The sequence below is a fragment of the Cryptotermes secundus genome, unplaced genomic scaffold (assembly GCF_002891405.2).
Source record: "Cryptotermes secundus unplaced genomic scaffold, Csec_1.0 scaffold304, whole genome shotgun sequence".
In the NCBI taxonomy this organism is placed as follows: Eukaryota; Metazoa; Arthropoda; class Insecta; order Blattodea; family Kalotermitidae; genus Cryptotermes; species Cryptotermes secundus.
Window position 1 is genome coordinate 2,953,547 of NW_019721521.1, and position 19,209 is coordinate 2,972,755.

At 39.5% G+C, this 19,209-nt stretch overlaps 1 protein-coding gene across 1 annotated transcript in view; it reads right to left on the reverse strand.

The window, feature by feature from the left end:
* LOC111875445 (phospholipid-transporting ATPase ABCA1) overlaps positions 1 to 19,209 on the reverse strand; it is a 70,849-nt gene that overhangs the window by 16,310 nt on the left and 35,330 nt on the right. The window contains exons 13-18 of the mRNA XM_033755826.1: positions 16,799 to 16,882; positions 16,374 to 16,539; positions 14,907 to 14,998; positions 13,326 to 13,438; positions 6,631 to 7,095; positions 538 to 835 (exon numbers count right to left, since the gene is read on the reverse strand). Of these exons, the coding sequence (XP_033611717.1) occupies positions 538 to 835; positions 6,631 to 7,095; positions 13,326 to 13,438; positions 14,907 to 14,998; positions 16,374 to 16,539; positions 16,799 to 16,882 (1,218 nt within the window). The remainder of the gene's footprint in view (positions 1 to 537; positions 836 to 6,630; positions 7,096 to 13,325; positions 13,439 to 14,906; positions 14,999 to 16,373; positions 16,540 to 16,798; positions 16,883 to 19,209) is intronic.

The window sequence follows — 19,209 nt, forward strand, 5'->3', positions numbered from 1 at the left end:
ACATTGCCAAAATCAAACGTGCAATTGATGAAGATCGTCGAAAGACCATTGACCAACTTTCTGAGGAAACGAACATCTCATGGAGCATGGTCCAGCGAATTTTAACCGAAGGTTTGCACAAGAGACGGATGTCTGCAAAATTTGTTCCTCGCTTGCTCGGAGATGACCAAAGAGAAAACCGCGTGAATGTTTGCCGCGACTTGAAGAGTGAAGTGCAGAACGATCCAGAATTTCTTAAAAGAATTGTGACTGGCGATGAGTCTTGGTGCTACGGGTAGCAAAATTTCACGCACACTCTTTGTTCCTTCTGGTCGGCCATCTCACTAATCGCCAAAGGGTTGAAACAGGAACGCACACAACAGAGCACCACAGACAAACCACTTAACTCAGACTGACGCCAGCTCACTAACAGTCGCGGGAGACCCCCAGCTAACACCACCTAGCAGCACAACTCGTAACTACAAAGCATGCGCGCACAACAGGTCGGTTCCGGTTATTTTTGGGTCCCCCTTCGTACATACATACATACATACATACCCAGTTCTTCAGACCCATTAAAGACATCAAGTGGATCAGCAACAAGGATTCCCAACACCATGATGCTTGCTACAATTATGTAGTAAAGGAAATCACATATGAAACATGTGAACCAGTATGCAAGGGGTGAGGCCCCAGTCATCAGCTGCAGCTGCTTAGCTTTGGACACTCTCTCTAATGAGGGGAATCTAATAAAGCTCCCTGTGAGGAAGAGTAGGCTGTAAGGCATCAGAACCATCCACAATGACATAATGCTGTAGTCTGGTCCTGTATACACCAATACATTTGATTCCTGTTCCTGGAAGACAGATGTTGAAACTTCAATTTGAACTATTTTCAGTTAGGTATCATACATTCACATTCACATTCATTTATACATACATACATACATGTGAAAGTGACTGTTATTAGTATGATACATTATTTGAAACTTAATACACTGTGTGATATAACATACATAAGTCCAAACATCACTACAATTCAGAGAGTGATTCTGTCTCCATCCTGAAGCAAAAGAGAAGCTTGTACTATTCAGACCACTAGGCAAAGCCAATCTATATAAGTAGTCACAGAAGCAGCAAGAAAAGACAGAGATATAAAAAGAGCTGACATAATTTTCACTGGGAAATAAGTAATAAAATAATCTACCATATGATCATAGATGGACAAAGAAGTCAACCAATATAATAAAATAAATTATAGAATTACTTTCCAGGAAACCAAGATAAAGCTAAAAGCAGTGGGGAAAATCAGCCATGTTCCCAGAGAGGACCATGGATTTACTGCAGCTTCATATTATCAATCAGACATTGATGAAGAGCCACTGCCACCGCCATGATGATAAAAACGATGACAGTGAAGATGACAACAGCAGCAGCAATCTAATTCAATTCTTTATTTATTTATTTACTTATTTATTAATGTGCTGAATTTAACAGCCAGGGGATAATAATAATAAAAAAATGAAAGTAAAAATAAAACACTGGAGTATGATCATCCACATGACAACGATGACAACTACTACTACTACTACAACAACAACAACAACAACAACAACAAATAACAAGAGTAACATACTGTGGGAGCATCCCACATATCACGCTATTTCTACAATGCTCACTATTCAACTCACTTTTCACCATCACGTGTGCTAACCAATCAAATTGTCAAAGTCAAAGTCATGTTGCAACTGACGGTCAGTCAGTCTGTCTGTCTTGGTGTCAAGCCCCAGCTGGGGCTCATGACCAGATATTTCTTTTGAATGAAAGTTACAGTCTTGTCTATGTGGGGAGCCCTCTCTGATGAGGGGTCGGGTCTGTCATTTGTCAGTCAGTCTGTATTAATATGTCCAGTGTCTGTATTTACATAAATTTACAATACACACTATTTTTTATTTTTATGTACAATATATATGTGTAAAAGGCCTCTGTCAGTCCAGGCTCAGTACAGCAGATTACGCCTTATTTCCAGTATTATTCGCTACCACGGCAGTCTAGTCACTTGAATGGTCGTATGCCTGACCGCCCCCATGTTTAAGCCTCTTTTACTTTCTGCGGTGGGCTTCGCCTTGTCCGATGTTGCGAACATTCTCATTCTCATGATTTTGTACGACTTCTGATTGTTGCCTGCATAATTTTGTTATAAAGTCATATACGAACGGGATTTTGAATGCCATGTGCAAATTGTGGACCGGTGTGCGCCTCAGAAAATTGCCAATGGTGCGGAGAACCTTGTTTTGCAGGCGCCGCAATTTCACTAGATGGGTGTCTGCCGCAAACTCCCAGGCGGGACTAACATAAGTCATTACGGATCTAATAAGAGCTTTGTGGAGGGTCAGTTTAATGTTAGCGCTCAATCGCTCACTTTTGAATAAGGAATATACTCTAATGAATGTTCTGAAGGCCTTGGCTTCGATCATTTCTATGTGCAATCTCCATGAAACTCTCTTATCGAAGATTACACCTAGATATTTTGCACTATTTACAAATGNGCATCAGTAATATACAAGTTTAAAAGAGTAGGGGAGAGGACCGAACCTTGTGGCACCCCTTCTTGCATTTTCCTTGGCATTGACAATTCGCCTTCGACCGAGACACTGAATTTACGTTTAGAAAGAAAGGACCCGATAAGTTTGGTCAAACTGTTCGAGAATTCCAATTTCAATAACTTATACATCAATCCTGAGTGCCACATGGCATCAAAGGCCGTAGAAATTTTATTGTTGAAATTAAGGGTCACGTGGTCCGCCAGCCTCATACATTGCAATGTCGTGCTGTGACATGCACGAAAACCAAACTGGCTTGCGTTGAGCAGGCCTCTGTCTTCAATATGTTTACGGAGGAATTTCAAAATTACTTTTTCGAATAGTTTTCCTGTCGTGGACAGGAGGCTGATCGGACGTAAATTTTGAGGAAATTTCGGGTCTTTACCCGGTTTAGGTAAAGTTATTACTTTTGCTTCCTTCCAAGTTGTTGGAAAATGAGAAAGCTGGAGGGAGTGATTGAATAAATGGGTTAGATGAACCAATGGTCGCCTTGGAAGGTGCCTGAGGCATTCATTTGGGATGCCGTCAATTCCACAGGCCTTTTTTAATTTAAGAGATTTTATTAATTTCTGTACGTCACATGGTCTGATCTTTTGGGTGGGTATGTCTACAGTTTCCAGCAGAGCTTGAACTCTAGCCTCCACCTGCCGTTCATCGTTATCATCGCACAGATCATGTGGCGAGAACTGAATTTCCAAACAGTCGGCAATTGTGTTGGCTTTATCAGAAGGGTGAAATTTAAGGCCAGAAGAACCATGAATAGAAGTTGGCGCCCTTGGTCCGTCTCTTTTAAGAAGAGATTTCGCAATGGGCCATATACCCTGAGGTGTGACTTCGGCGTTATTTAGTTTTGTTTCCCACCGTTCAAGTGCCTTTTTTCGGGTCATTCACCTGATCGATTTGGTGACCCAATTGACTCATATCAAATAAATTCATTGGTTTCAAGCCTGAGGGGTTTGAAACTCTGCTATTCCAAAATGGGTGCTTAGCATTCAAATCACCTGCCAAAAGAGACTTATGTCTAAAGCTTAGGAGCTCAGTGATGTCAGCATCACTCCAGGCTCTGCCTGGAGATTTATAAACAGCTGCAAGCAGTACTTCACCATTTCCAATTGGTATGCAGAACCCTGTCACTTCTACTGAAACAAGGGGTGGTAGGTCTACATGGTTATGGGGAATGCCTCTACTTACTGCAACAGCAGTTCCTCCTTTTCTGCCCGAGTGGCGGTCGACTCTATAAAAGTGGTAATTTGGAATAAAGAACCTCTCATGAAGTTTCAGATGTGTCTCTGAAAACAGGGCCACATCTATGTGTAGGTCTTGCAGCTGTTAACTGAGCTCATAACGCTGCCTCCCAATGCCGTTCGTATTAAATGCTATGACTTTGAATGGCCTATGAACTCTAGTGGCCATTTTGTTTCAGGAGGCTTAGAACAATTTTAGTTATGGTCATTATTTTGCCCTCCTCGGACACTGCACCACTGACCTCTGTCATAATTTGCTGTACTACAGTCACTACTCTCAACATATTGTCGAGAGATTGACTGTTTACATGAGGAGCCTGAACTGACTGACCTGTGTGTTGTTCCTGTACAGGGACCGGGACGCTCGGTTTTGTGGCTCCTGGTGGAACTGCCACTGGTGTTTGGCGAGTCTGAGACCGCTGCTCCTGTGATGTGTTGCCTCGGAGCCCCGCCGCGAAGGAGACTCCAGGGGTAACGATATTTGATGAGAACACCCTTCCCATTGTGGTTTTGGGTGCTCTCTGCAATTTCTTCTTCTGCAGTTCCTCCTTCGCATGTCTGCAGCCATGGTAGTTGGCGGGATGCAGTTTCTCTCCATCCTTCAATTCAGTTACAGCACGCTGGAGTGGAGGCAGCGTTCTGTTTCTCAGGGCACTCTTTGTGCAGGTGGCCACCCGCGCACCAAATGCAACGGGGAGGTTGCTTACAATTGGCCCAGACGTGGCCAAATTGTTGGCAATTGTGACACTGTGTAAGGCCACTCTGTGCTCTATATACCTCAACCCGGATGGAAATGTGGCAAAGGCTTTGTAGTTTGAAGATTTCTTGTGATTTTGCCGTCCCGGGTAGGGTGATAAGGAAGATGGGAAGTTTTCTGGTTATCCTTTCTTCTGAAGGCGACCCTCGGGTGGTTTGACGCTAACCACATCAAATCCCAGGTCACCAACCCATTAGAAATATCCTCTGCTGGGGTACTGTGAGGGAGGTGACGGATTACAGCCTTAATGGGGTTTTCTGACTTACGTATTCTGCCTGTAGTGAGGCTCTTCTTTCTGCCCAGAATGCATGGTAGCCAGGCACTGAGGCGCCCGCCATGTCTGGCACGGCACGGCATGAAACACAAGCCTCACGCAAAAACTAAGAATTTTACTAACAAGGACTGTAACAAGGACCACCAATAGTCAAACAGACAATCAGTTGATGAACCTCCAAATGTAAATTGCTCCTCTCCCGTGAATCAATCAATCACGTCCAAACATCCGTTTGCAAGACTGAAATACATTAACCAATCTAATCTCGAGAACCACAGATTTCAATCAATCAATTCTCTTCCCATGCACCACCTAAGCACCACAGTCAATATCGAACAATCAAATTTCATCCAACCGCCTCTGATCCTGAATCTGATCACTTCTTCGGTTCTTGTCCTTTATAATCAAATTGCTTCCAACATTCGCATTTGTACAACACTTGCTGCTAGCCCACATCCACATCATTACGCGCGCTAGCCAATCAGCGCTCTGCAAATTTCGCTCCTCCATCACGCTTTGTATAAAAAGGAGCAGCTCCAACCCAGCAGCAGCAGTCTACGAACAGTCTTCATTCAGCCTTCACTCAGTCAACATCAGCCAGCACACTTCGTCCTCAGCGCTCGGTCTTCGGAGTCTTCGGCTCTGCGCTGTGCCAGGAATGGTTGCCTCAACTCTCTGACGGCATGCCCGACTCACTGGGCTGCCTCAGCTCTCCGGCGGTCATGTCCGACTCACTGGGCAACTGGCGTAGCTATCGCCTCTCCACTCCAGCGACCGCGCTCCACATCCACATGCATTCAGTCAGCAGCAGTGACCACACCAGCCAGTCTGCTATCACACTTCGTACAGAGCACTCGGTCTTGAGAGGCATCGGCACTTCGCTGTGCCAGGCACGGCTGCCTCAACTCTCCGACGGCACACCCGATTCACTGGGCAACTCGGCTGCCTCGACTCGCCGGCGGTCATACCCGACTCACTGGGCAACTGGTGTAGCTACTGCCTCTCCACTCCTGCGACTGCGCTCCGCAAGCAGATGTCTTTTCTACCGGCATACGTAGCGCTACTTCACCGGCCAAACATCCCAGCAGCCAACGGTCCTTTTCAGGACCTACAAACTTTCCGAAGAAGTGGGTTGTCATTGGAGTAATGACAAATCCCCACAATACCTTTGTCATCAAATTTTAGAATGATATACCAGTGATGACAGGAGGGGGGCTGGAGACTCTGTCGGGTCTGCTAGAAAGAGCTAACCTCAGCAACTGAGGTTAGTGCTTTCTAACAGACCCAGTAGATTAGGCAACACCCATCCCCTCACCTGAGGACAGAAACAGATCCAGACTGTAAAACCTAGAGTTCTTTAGAATACCAATTGGCTCAAAAAGCCAATAATCCCAAATAAAGTTTGTGTTATTTTGTAACTGTTGAACTTTAGTAATAATAATGCGAAGACATTCCTGAAATTCAGCGATATTTTTAGGTATTAGGTATAATTTCTTCCTGACATCTACATTATGTCTACATTACACTGCAATTTCATCATGCTTCTTGGTAGGCAATATATGCTTGTTGCCAAAAATTACATATTTTTTTAAAAGAAATTAGGAGGAGCAGATCTTGTGAATTACGATCTTCAAATTGTACACTTTAGTAATATTAAGTCTTCCAGGCTCACTTATAAAACCTGTGTTTATCATTAGTGTTCATTTGTTTTACCTCTTAGTTTCTAACATTATATAAATGTCAAAGATACAGTGAATTTCATCTACGACTTTACCTGTTTTGCCTTCAGAGGATGATTAGTAACTGTAATTAATTTGGTTGGGTTTTTACTTTTGAGAACAGCATTGGTGAGAAGATTCAGAGAGATTGGTGCAGCGTGGAAAGCAGTGGATGAATACATGGAATTCAACAGTGCCACATTTGGTGAATCTGATGCATTGAATTCTGCTGCAACAATAAACTTTGTATGGTAATCATTGATGTTGTTCTCTCCAGCCTCCAAAAGGGCATGGTTGATAGGCTTTCCAGGATTTTTAACATAGGAATTCAGAGATTGAACAGTATCTCTATATGAATTATCAATATTCCAGTCTGCTGATTCAACACTTGATGAGTACAGAACTTCAGTTTGGCCATAACTTTTTAAGGACAAGGTGAGGGCAGGTTCTCCTGTACTCTCAGAACTGCCATTGCTCACAAGAGCCACTGTGAGAATAGCCAATACAATGGCAACACAAGCCTGCAAGAAATCAGAAGAAAATATAATTTAAGAGGCACAGAAAATCCACAAATCTCATGTGAACAAATATAACACAATGACTGGAATAACCAGAAGAGAGTGACTAAGGAAGAGTGGAACAAGAAACTAAAAATAAACAATACCTATAAACTAATACAAATTGAAATCAACAGCAAAGTGAAAATATTAATACTGAATCCATCTGATACAGGCTCACTGTGGGGGGATAAATTTGACCCTGTGCTTCATTAATTAAGCTATTGGAAAGATCCCTGTGAAAGATGATGAGAGGGGAGGCCAAGATCACACTTCCGCAAATCTATTGCATCAGTCTGCCACTTGACACCATGCTGTGAACACACATTGTTTTTACATGAGTGCTTTTTCGACATTGTGTTTCATTTTGTCTGTGATGGATGGCAAAATCGAGCAGTGTGTCTGCATCAAGTTTTACCTGAAACTAGGTAAATCTGCTACTGAAACCCTTGAAATGCTTTGTGGGGTTTTTGGAAGATATTCTTCAAGCTGGACAGTGGTTTCTGAATGGCATTTACGTTTCAAGTCCGGTTGAGTGTCAGTTGAAGATGATGAATGTTCAAGGCGACCAAGAACCAGGAGAACAACAGAAAATGTTGAAAAAAATTCAAGAAATCCATGAAGACTGTCGCTGAACAATCCATGAGCTCGCAGACACCACTGGGATCAATTATGGAGTTTGCCAGGTGATCGAACAGAAAATTTGAACATGCACTGCATTGGCAAGAAGTTTGTCCCCCAAACTCTTGACAAATGATTAAAAGCAGCAGTGTGTAACCATGTCTTGAGCTAAGAGAGAAGGCTAATGAGGACCAAAAATAATAATAGGTGTGGCAGGTCTTGAGTTCAACAAAGAGCACGCTCATTGATTTCTTCAAAATTAAGTGGGTTATTCACTGTGAATTTGTTTCTCCTAACATTTCGGTCAACTTTGACTTTTACTGTGATATTTTGAGACATCTGAAAGAAAATGTGTGGTGAAAAACATTAGAACTTTGTTGCAACAACTGGCTCCATCACAACAACATGCCAGCCCACATGTCCCTGAAAACCATAAATTTTGTGACTAACAACAACACGGTTATCGTTTCCCAACCTCCCTACTCGCCGGACTTAGCCCCCCTGTGATTTTGCTTCTTTTCCCAAATTGAAAATGAAACTGAAGGGACATTTTGAAATGGTGTCTGACATCCAAAGGGAATCACAAGTGGTACTCAACGGCATTAAGGAAAATGACTTCCATGGTGCTTTTGAAGAGTGGAAAAAATGATGGGATCGCTGTATACATTCCCAACGAGAATATTTTGAAGGAGATGGCAGCAAAAATTGAGTAAGTTAAGGTAGTATTTCTTTCTTGACCTAGTCCGGGAACTTTCCAATATAGCACCTTGTATGGGATGGATATGAGTGGTCAGCTTCATGCCCCAGCTGCTTTACCTCTAGGGAAAGAACCCCTTGGTACCCCTTGGATAGAAGCCTGGGTGGGCTGCAGAGCTGGCCTGGATGCTGTGGAGAAAAAATTTTGCCCCTACCAAAAATGAAAAGCTGGCTGTCCAGCCCACAGCCCGATGCTATACTGACTGAGGTATCCTGACTCCGCCTGCAGAGAAAGTTATTGCTAACTAGAAGAAATACATATACAACGTAGAATAGAATTATTTAGAAGAATGGGGAAGTTTAGAAGTTAAATAAAATAAAGGGTAATGTGTTTCATGCATGTTTAAGATATAACATTTTTGCTACTCAAAAACATACTACGGGTACTGCACTCATAATTAAGGAAATGCCAAGCAAGAGTACACCTGTAATTGGTTCTACACATTACATTAATAAAGCAGTTTTATGCTTAGGAATTAATGGTGTGCACCATGTAAGTGAAGAAGTTCTTAATAGTCTAGAGCAGCCCTGTCCAACGTGGCGCCCTCCGTAACCACATATAATTGAGCCGATTTTTAATATTAATTCAAATTGTAAGACAAGAGACATTTTTGAACGCCTGAGTAATGTTAAATATATTCGAAAAATGTTATTGTTTTATTATTATTATTATTATTATTATTATTAGTAGTAGTAGTAGTAGTAGTAGTGTGTGGTGGCACCCGCACCTCCATAGGCATCAGTGAATTGTGCCTGAGTACATAAGAAAGTTGGACAGCACTGGTCTAGAGACAAATTAAAATAAATACAGACCCTATTCCACACATAGGCCTTCTGCAAACACTCATTTTCCAGTACAGTTTCAAGTAAAATCTAATGGTAGTGTAGTTGGTTGAGGCACTATGCTACAAGGCGGAAGGTCACAGGATCGAATCCCGATGAGGTGGATTTCTAAAATTTACCTAATCCTTCCAACTGCACTATGACCTTGGGGTTGACTCAGCCTCTAACAGAAATGAGTGCCAGGAATATTCTTGGGGGTAAAGGGCGGCTGGTGTGTAAGGCTGACAACCTTACTGCCATCTATGAGCCGACTGTCTAGAAAATGTTGGAACCTCAACATCTCACTACCCTATGGGCTCCATGGCCTGTTACATGGATACCTTTACTTACTTTTTTTATTTCCTTGTAGAATCTATTATCAAAGTGAATAATGGTAGCAGGCATATATGTACACCATAAATTATTTTATTTATTTGCTGCTGAATATGCTAAAAATTAACATGGGATATATATGGACAGAGTTTACTAAGATATCTCTTATGCTATTCATGGAGATGTAAATACAACCAGCCATGTAGGTAGTTAGTTAGTTATTGGAGAGGGTGGGTTTCCCCATGCACTTAGACCAGTATTGGTCCATTGTGCTTCCCTCTATGATATTTTACCAGTCTCTATACCCTACCGATAAATGGTGCGTACCATCAGTCCCGCCGAGCAAACGAGTTCGGCCACTTGCTTAGCGGTGTCTATAATGCTTCCCCCATCTATCAGAGGCCTTAGAGACTACAGTTGGGCAGGAAACGTCCTGGAATTTGGCTCAGTGATCTCCTTTGGAATATGAGGTTCTTTTATGTGCCGTAAAGTTATGACACGGGACACACGGCTTAAAGTCCCTCCCGGAGGACTTGTTCCCTGAATTTTTCCGCCCTTAAAAATTCGACGACCTCTGCCGGGTATTTGAACCCGCGTACCACGAGTCATGAGGTAGGAACGTTACCTCTAGACTACGGAGGCCGCTAGCCACGTAGGTATATTGCCATCATATTACCTGCACACACCTATTAAGTTTCCACTTGGGTTATACAGTTGTTTCAGATTATAATTCTGAACACAATTTCACTGAACTGGTATATATGAGTATCTTCTGTGGGCATGTTTTGAGAAGGATAGAAATCTTCCAGATCTTCTTAAATTATTTCCATGATAATAGTAAGTACACTTCACAGGTCCACATCAGAATGTTATCAGTACTCAGAGAATAGACATGGAACATTGAAACAAATAACTATTTGCTCATTTGAGGCCTAGTATGTACTTTATGTTCATGCAATGTGTTAATACCCGACAGTCTGTTGCTGTGATAACCTGAAACTGTGTAATTTCAGATCTTTCATTCGTCATCACAAAATTTTGATTAGGAATATTAAATTAGAATGATATGGTAATGTTGTATGAATGAAAAAAAGAGTGGATACCACCAGCATCTCTAGATACTGAAGTGGAAACAAGAAGTTCTGGGAGCAATGAACTGCCTATTTTCTTTCCTTTGATATGAGACGGGCCACACAAAAAACGATGTGTGCGACTGCTGGAGATGATGTTTTCTTTTTGATCTGCCCCAAAATTATATAAACAGAAAAACAACATACATAAACACACAGAGAGTAAGGCGATCTCATAAGCCTCCTTTCATTTTTCAAAAAAGGAAAGTAGGATAAAAAGAGTTGAAAGTATGAGAATGAAGCAGCATGACAAAGTCAAGGGAAACAAAAGCAATAGTGTGGAAATTAATTCAAGAGTAAAGATTGTGAAAACAGAGAGAAACAAGAGAGTAAAGTGGAAATGTTTGTGGCTCAAGATCGCACTGTTAACTTAGGTTATTGATAATATAGTTACATCTTATCACCCACTTACTCATGAAGCTGAGCCTTTCTTCAGAAGCCGCCAATTGAGCAGCTACTCAAGAATTTCCCAGCATTTTATGGAACCTGAAGGTTCATTAGAGTGTTCACAAGAGCCCTCCACTGATCCCTATCCTGAGCCAGATTGATCCAGCCCATGCCACCCCATCCTATCTCTCTAAAATCCATTTGAATATTGTCCGCCCATCTACATCTTGATCTTCCCAGCAGTCTGTTTTTTCTGGCTTTCCCACCAATATCCTATATGCATTCCTCTTCTCCACCATTCATGCTACATGCCCTGCCCATCTCATCCTCCTTGACTTGATCATTCTAATTATACTTGGAGAAGAGTACAAGTTATGACACTCCTCATTATGCAGTTTTCTCCAACCTCCTGTCACTTCATCTCTCTTCGATCCAAATATTCTCCTCAACACCCTGTTCTCAAAAACCCTCAGTCTATGTTCTACTCTTAATGTCAGAGCTCAAGTTTCACACCCATACAGAACCACAGGCAAAATTATTTTATATTTTAATTTTTATGTTTTTAGACAGCAGACAAGAAGACAAAAGGTTCTGGACTGAATGGTAGCAAGCATTACTCAAATTCAATCTCCTCGTAATTTCCTCTTGAATCAGGTTTTGATTTGTTACAGTCATTTGCAAATATCTGAACTGTGCCACATTTTTGAAACACCTATCAACTATCTTCATATCATGATTTGCACTGCATTCTGGTGATGAGACAGCAACGTATACTTAGTTACTTTGCGCTTACTTCCAGACCAACCTCCTTACCAATGTCAATTAAAGTTTATGTGCTTTTCCTTATGGTGTCTATATTACCACCCAGTAGATTTATATCATCAGCATAAACCAACAGCTGATGGTCTGATTTAATTTCAGTCCCACCTGGTTTTCCTGGACCTTCCTAATGGCATATTCTAAAGCAAAGGTGAAAAGCAGTGGCAATAAAGCACCTCGTTTCAGACCATTCTGGATAGGGAAATTATAAGATAAATGTTTACCTATATGGCTTTTTCTATGCAATTCGTTTAAACATATTGTAATCAGCCTAACTAGTCTCAGGGATATCCCAAACTCTATGAGAATATTGTACAATACTTCCTCCTAACTGCATCATAGTCTTTCATGAAATCTATGAATAGCTGATATCCTGTCTCATTGTACTCCCATTTTTTCTCCAGTATCTGATGAATGCAAAAGATCTGATCAGTAGTTGATCTGTTACGTTGAAACCCACACTGATGATCTCCAATAATTTCATCTACACTTGGACTTAACCTTGAGGGAAGAATACTGGATAAAATGTTGTATGAAGTTGATAGCAGTGATATCCCCCGATAATTACTACTGTCAGTTTTAGCACCCTTCTTGTAAATTGGTACAATAATAGACTCCTTCCATTGATCAGGCAATTCTTCCTTATTCCAAATAGAATTAACTAGCTTATGGATCTTAGAACGTAATATTCCACCTCCTGCTTGAATCAGTTCTGCCAGAATTTGATTACTACCTGACGGTTTATACATTTTCAACTTTGCAATAGCAATTTCAACCTCAGTTCTTTCATATCCCTCTCAGCATTTTTCTCCTCTATAATGGCTGGTAGCCGGTCACAGTAGCCGAGCAGTATGACGCATGTACTGTCTTCGCTCATTCGGGAAGCTGGCATCATGGGTTCGAATCCCACAAAGGGCATGGATGTTTGGTATGTGTGTGTGTTTATTCTGTGTTTGTGTTGTCCTGTGTTTAGGCAGAGGCCTTGCGATGAGCTGATCACTCGTCCAAGGAGTCCTACCATCTATAAAATGATGATGAAAGTGAAAAATCAGAGGCCAGGACCAAAAGGGGCTGTAGAGCCCCCCCCCCCCCAAAAAGAACGCTGGTAGGGGGCAACTACTGCTTAATATGATTTCTGAAACTTATTGAGAGCCTCATATTATCCATATCTACATAGCAGATCATTCATTTTTGGAAACTGTTCAAGGGCCATTTTAGTCTGTAACATTCTGACGAAGAAATACTAGTTATGCACTCTTCATAATTAATTTTAAAGAACATTATTGTTTAAAATACACACTGCAGTTGTACTAGAGTATTACTGACCCACATTAAGAATGTCTTCCACTCCCTGTACATGTAAAGGATTCGCTTCCTAAACAAAGCTGCTATTTGTTGAAGCATCAGACTTGTCCCCACTGTCTTATTAAATGTTACAGCTGAAACAAACATTAAATATGTCATATCATATTTTGGAACACCACAATCAATGTAATGTGGAATGATTAAAATCTCTTTAGTGACTAGAATAATAAAAGGCTCAAACTTACCACTTATTATACAATAATGTAAGTCTTGAATGGTCTGGGGACTTTTTTTTTAATAAAGATAAATAAAAAGGAAGGTGCATCAATTCACATTCTTTGAGATTTAAAGGATCATTTGTTCTTGCTTACTCATCTATTTTATGCTACTGCAAAACTATGATTATGCAGTGTAAAATAAAATATGAATGACGATAAGTAAGGGATGTGGAAGTATCTCAGCATTCACCTCAAATAAATTATGAAAAACCTCACCAAGGACAGCTGACACTTAAACTGTTTGAGGTTTAATAATGTTACAGTTGTCCTGGAGAGATGGGATTGGAACACATGTACGTGTAAAAAAAATTTCAATTGTTATGTTTAATATGACAAGATCTATGCAGTTCATACATAAAATCTATTAAAGAGTGCAACTAAAATGCCTATGTTTGAACCTATACTAATGTCTAAGAACTGTATGTCCATGACTGCTGCAGGGATAGTACGATCCATATTTTTTTAACAGACTACTAAGTCAGAGCCATGTGTCAGTGACATTTTTTGGAACTATTTTGAGGGAATTACAGAAGAAGAAAAAGGAGGAGAAAGACACTTATTTTAGGCAAGACTGCGCTACAGCATACACTGCTTATTTTTCCATTAATGTTTTAAACAAAGTTTTTGAAGATGGACTGATAAGCCACAAGGGCTCCAGACTTAAATCCCTGTGATTTTTGTCTGTGGGGAAACCTAAAAAACAAAGCGTATTCAAATACTCTTCAAACACTAGATAAACTTATGCAAAACATCCATAAAACAAGACATCTCTTGAGGTCAGTGAACAGCATCAAACAATTTTTTGAGAGGTTTGAAGTTTACTTAAGAGCAGAAGGGAGACATTTTGAGTACCTACTGTGATGATGAATTCTATAGAATATATTTACTTTAAGAAATGCATGCCCATGATTATAGTGGATGGTATAGTAACTGAGAGTCATGACTCCTTTCTCTCAGCAGGCAACAGCAAAGGTCTTAGCTAAGAGTCAGGGGATTTGGCCCTTTCAGAAACACTGTGCATGTAACCTATGCAAGTTCCTCTTGATATTCTTTCTGTGCTTGCATATTTATATTATTCCCTTGTTGAATGGGTCCTGAAATAGACCCTTTCCTTTCTGTTCTTTCTTATGGAAGACATTCATGTCTCTTGAAAGATACTTATGCACTGGTATTGAATGCTGATATGGTTAGTAGAGAGATCTGTTCTAATTCTTCCTACATCCTAAACAGTTTCTGCTCTCACAAAACATTTTATTTTATTACTGGAAAATCTTAGTACACAAACTTTTAAAATTAATACCAGAAGATATAAAGTCATTCATACCTTCAAAATTGTGGTTTAGTGTCATGTATCCATTGTTACTTGGTTTCAAGTTTGTGTCTTTGTCATGCTCATCTGCAGCCACCTCTCCCACTCTGAAAAATGAAACAACAGAAACTTCATTAGAAAAATTTTAATGTACATCCATAACTAAATTTATAATGTAATGTGCAGGATTGACTCTTCGTTGTTAGTAACAATAACTATCAATTTTATAGAAGATGCAATCTGATCTTTTTAAGTTGTCTAAAAATTGAACTTTCAGATCAAACTTACCAAACTTTCAAGATCTGCAAATGAGACACTTGCCACTCTCAGTATTCTTTTCTCTTAGGAAGCAACACTGCAACCAGCTCCATTGTGGTAGAGTATTAATACTAATAAATTTGAGAGGATTCATTTGACTACAATCAGTGACATGATTCTGACAGACACAAGTGAGCTTAGTTGAAGTTCATGTATTCACTCCAGAGCAAAGTTAAATTTTTATAGAATAATACAGAGCATCTAATATTCACTGAGGAAAGTTGTAGCACTATCCACCAGCAAATTATGCACTTTGTTTACTGGAATTTAAATTGTAAGATTTGAGGTTTTGACAGCAGTGACTATGAAGAATGCCATCTTCTGGGATGTGGCGCTGTGTACATATTGTGTTAACCGACTTTTTGGAGGAGCGTATTGCCTCCACCTTAAGGATATAAGAAATCCGCAAGGAAGGAACCATATGGCTGCAGCCACCTGCTCATGCTGGATCCTTGCTTGCAGATTTATATACCCTGAAGATGGAGGCGATACATTCCTCTGAAATATCGGTTAAAACAATATCTACATGGCGCCACATCCCAGAAGACAGAATTATTTGGAATTTAAATTGTTTCCTAAATTTATGGAATTTTCTTTCAATTTATGTTGTCACTTGGATTTGTATTTATTAGTGGTCTGAACTTGGATTCTGAAGCATTATTTAATATCATTTTGACATGTGTTAAGTAATGAAAAAATCTGTAAGTTTTATTTTACCTTAGTAATTTGGATCTGATATTCTTCACAACAGTGCTCTAAAGCAAGTGAATGCTAAACATCTCCATACTGCTTGTTAAATTCTAGAAAGTGCAAATTTCCACTTTAAGCTGATTGATAAACTGGATCTTAATAGGTTATACCATAAATTTTGGAATTTCTTGGCCAGAAATAAGCACACATCATTGGCTGAAGGTGGCTGTGATTATAACACACTTTTAAGAGTAAAAACAAGAAAGAACTTTGAGGTACCACTACATAGTGTAAATCTGTGGAATTATCTAGAGACATGATTCACTACAGGAACAAGCACTCTCAAATACATATCAGTAACCTTCTTCCAGTGGACTAGTCTGCTGCTCAAACACATAAAATTTCTTTGATAACTGTTTCACATACATTATGGCTATGGAAATTTACGACTAAATTAAAGTAACATCAACTCACTTCAAGAACACTTCCTCAAGTGTGGTTATGGAAACTCCAATGCTGGATATTCCTAGCCTTTGCTTATCTCTTTCCAAAATTTCAAACAGATCAGGGAACAGTTTAGTTTGTTCAGAGGGCAGCATGTAGCATAGCACTGTACCCATCTCAGTCTTAATCTTTGAATGTGGAATAATTTCACACAAAATTTCTTTGAAAATGTTTCACATACATTATGGCTATGGAAATTTATGACTAAATTAAAGTAACATCAACTCACTTCAAGAACACTTCCTCAAGTGTGGTTATGGAAACTCCAATGCTGGATATTCCTAGCCTTTGCTTATCTCTTTCCAAAATTTCAAACAGATCAGGGAACAGTTTAGTTTGTTCAGAGGGCAGCATGTAGCATAGCACTGTACCCATCTCAGTCTTAATCTTTGAATGTGGAATAATTTCCTGGATTGTGCTCGTTATCCTGGCCACATTACAATCATTTTCTTTTAGCAGGTTTAACTGGTAGCCTGTTCCTAAAACATTCAACATATTCAAATTGTAAGACAGTGCTGTTATGTAAAACTTTTCCCGAACATTCTACATTTCCTGATCCTATCTGTGCATATGATATGCAACACTCCTAGCCTCCAACGGCATCTTCATCTCTTGTATGTGGGCTAAATAGCCTGTAATTCTCTCCTCTATAGAAAGAAAACCATTTTTTGGTATTATAATTCACATCATTAATTTGAACACACCAGTCAGACATTAGACATCTGCATCCATATTTTTCAATAAAACTAATTCTTAACAGTTTGCAACATCAGTGCTCATATTCCAATAACAATTACTCTTAATTAGAAAATGGGTCTCTTTTCATCTCAGAATGAACATCATGTTGATGTAATATAACGTACGTAACAATAATAATTCTTTTGGACATTATCCATTGTCCTTTATGGCATTTCTGAGACTGGACTCTGTCTCGACTCCAAGATAGATAAAGAAACCTGCTCTGTTAGTCCCAATTGTCAGAGCTAATTCCTATCACTGGGCACCAAAAGTAACAGACGGTATGATATACAAACCACCTTTGAGAGCTAAGATAAAGACGCATATTCACCCACATACATGAGGCACTCCATTTATGGCCATACATAATACTTGATCCTGGGTAAATAAACCTATAGTTTAACTTAAAATTGAAGCTGAAACCAATCAATCAAATTAAAAAAGATATAATAACATACATAAATCAATTTTCCTGCATATTATCCATGCCCATTGAGGAACTTTGATAAGATAACAGTGAAAGAGAAATTAATGTAACAAGTGCAGAGAATTAGAATTCGAATAGGTAAAATTTCATACATACAAATAAGAATCCTACAACACATAAACAAATACTGATAATAAAAACACCAGCATCATAGCAATGTAAACTCATTGCATGAAGCACAGAGTTGGGACATTTCCATATATTCTTAAACCAGATGGATCTATAACTTGCCAACTTCATTTTTAATCATGGGAGTCCAGATGGGAGAGATATCCGAGCTTGTTTGAATGAGTGGATGAGCTGTCAGAGACATATCAGATGATTCATTGTACTTGCTGTAGGTGTTGTTTGGTTCAATTTGTAACATCCTTTCCACCATATCTGGTGGAATTTTGATTTTTCCAGGACACTTTGCATAAGATTATATCTGTACTCCTTAAAGCATACTTCCAAAGGTCTCATGTATGTAGTTGAATATCTTTTTTTATTGTAACTCCTGTAAATGGTTCTATCTTATTTGGTTTATTATACTGTTACATATAAGGGGTTAGCGTGATAAATAATTGTGGGTTATAGATTTGATGATTGGATTTAATGGACATCTCTTATTAAAATTACACTTGATCATTACAGTTCACATATTGAACTCCTTCTTGATAACGAATTTCTCACTTTTGTCTGGATCTTGAATTCATCTCTAATCTCCAGTCTTCTCTATTTGGCTGTCTGAATCTCTGACTGAGCTAATTTCATACAGACAGAATACAGAACACCCAGCTGGAGAGTTAATTGTCCTCGTCTTCTGTTACTGTCTGTTGCCACAAAACATGTCACAATCACCGGGCAAAGCTTTGATTTATACCAGTGTATTTGTTGCTGTGGAAATGTTTACCTAGCTGTTGTATAGCAACAGTCATCTCTGTTGTGCTTCTCTGATTGCACACCTCTGGCTTCCAGGTGTCATGTCACAATATATTGTATTTTATGTTACTTCTGGTATTTGGAGACTGGGACTATCTCTATCAGTTGAATCCAATCGAGTAAGTTTATTTTCGCCTAACGATGGAGACAAGAGTTCAGTCTCAGAAATGTCATCTATAAAAAGAAAGATAATGTCCAAAAAATTTATCACTGCATTTACATGCCACTGTCATGGCTTTCACATATTATAATGTACCATGCCTGTATACAGGATATATCTGATTCAAATTTTGACCCAGTACTAAATGTCCTGAATGAAGCAGAACCCAGGGCTGTTACCTTAAAACACCTACAGATTATAATTTTTCCCCCCATCCTATCCCATTCAATGCATATGCCCCCAAATAATTTCTTATTAAATAAAACATGTACTTGATTCAGTACCATTAAATAAGCAACGAACAAACCAACCATCTGAAAAAGTTCACTGTATGGATAAAATACATTTGTATTCACAAGATTTGTGTGCCTGTAGGAGCCTTACTTTGTTAACTGCTATAACCTGTCTCATTTATGTAGGCTATTTGATTATTACTGTTTTCTATTTCTAATTTAAGATTATATATTTAAAAGAGAATAGTTTTCTTCTTCCCTTTCATA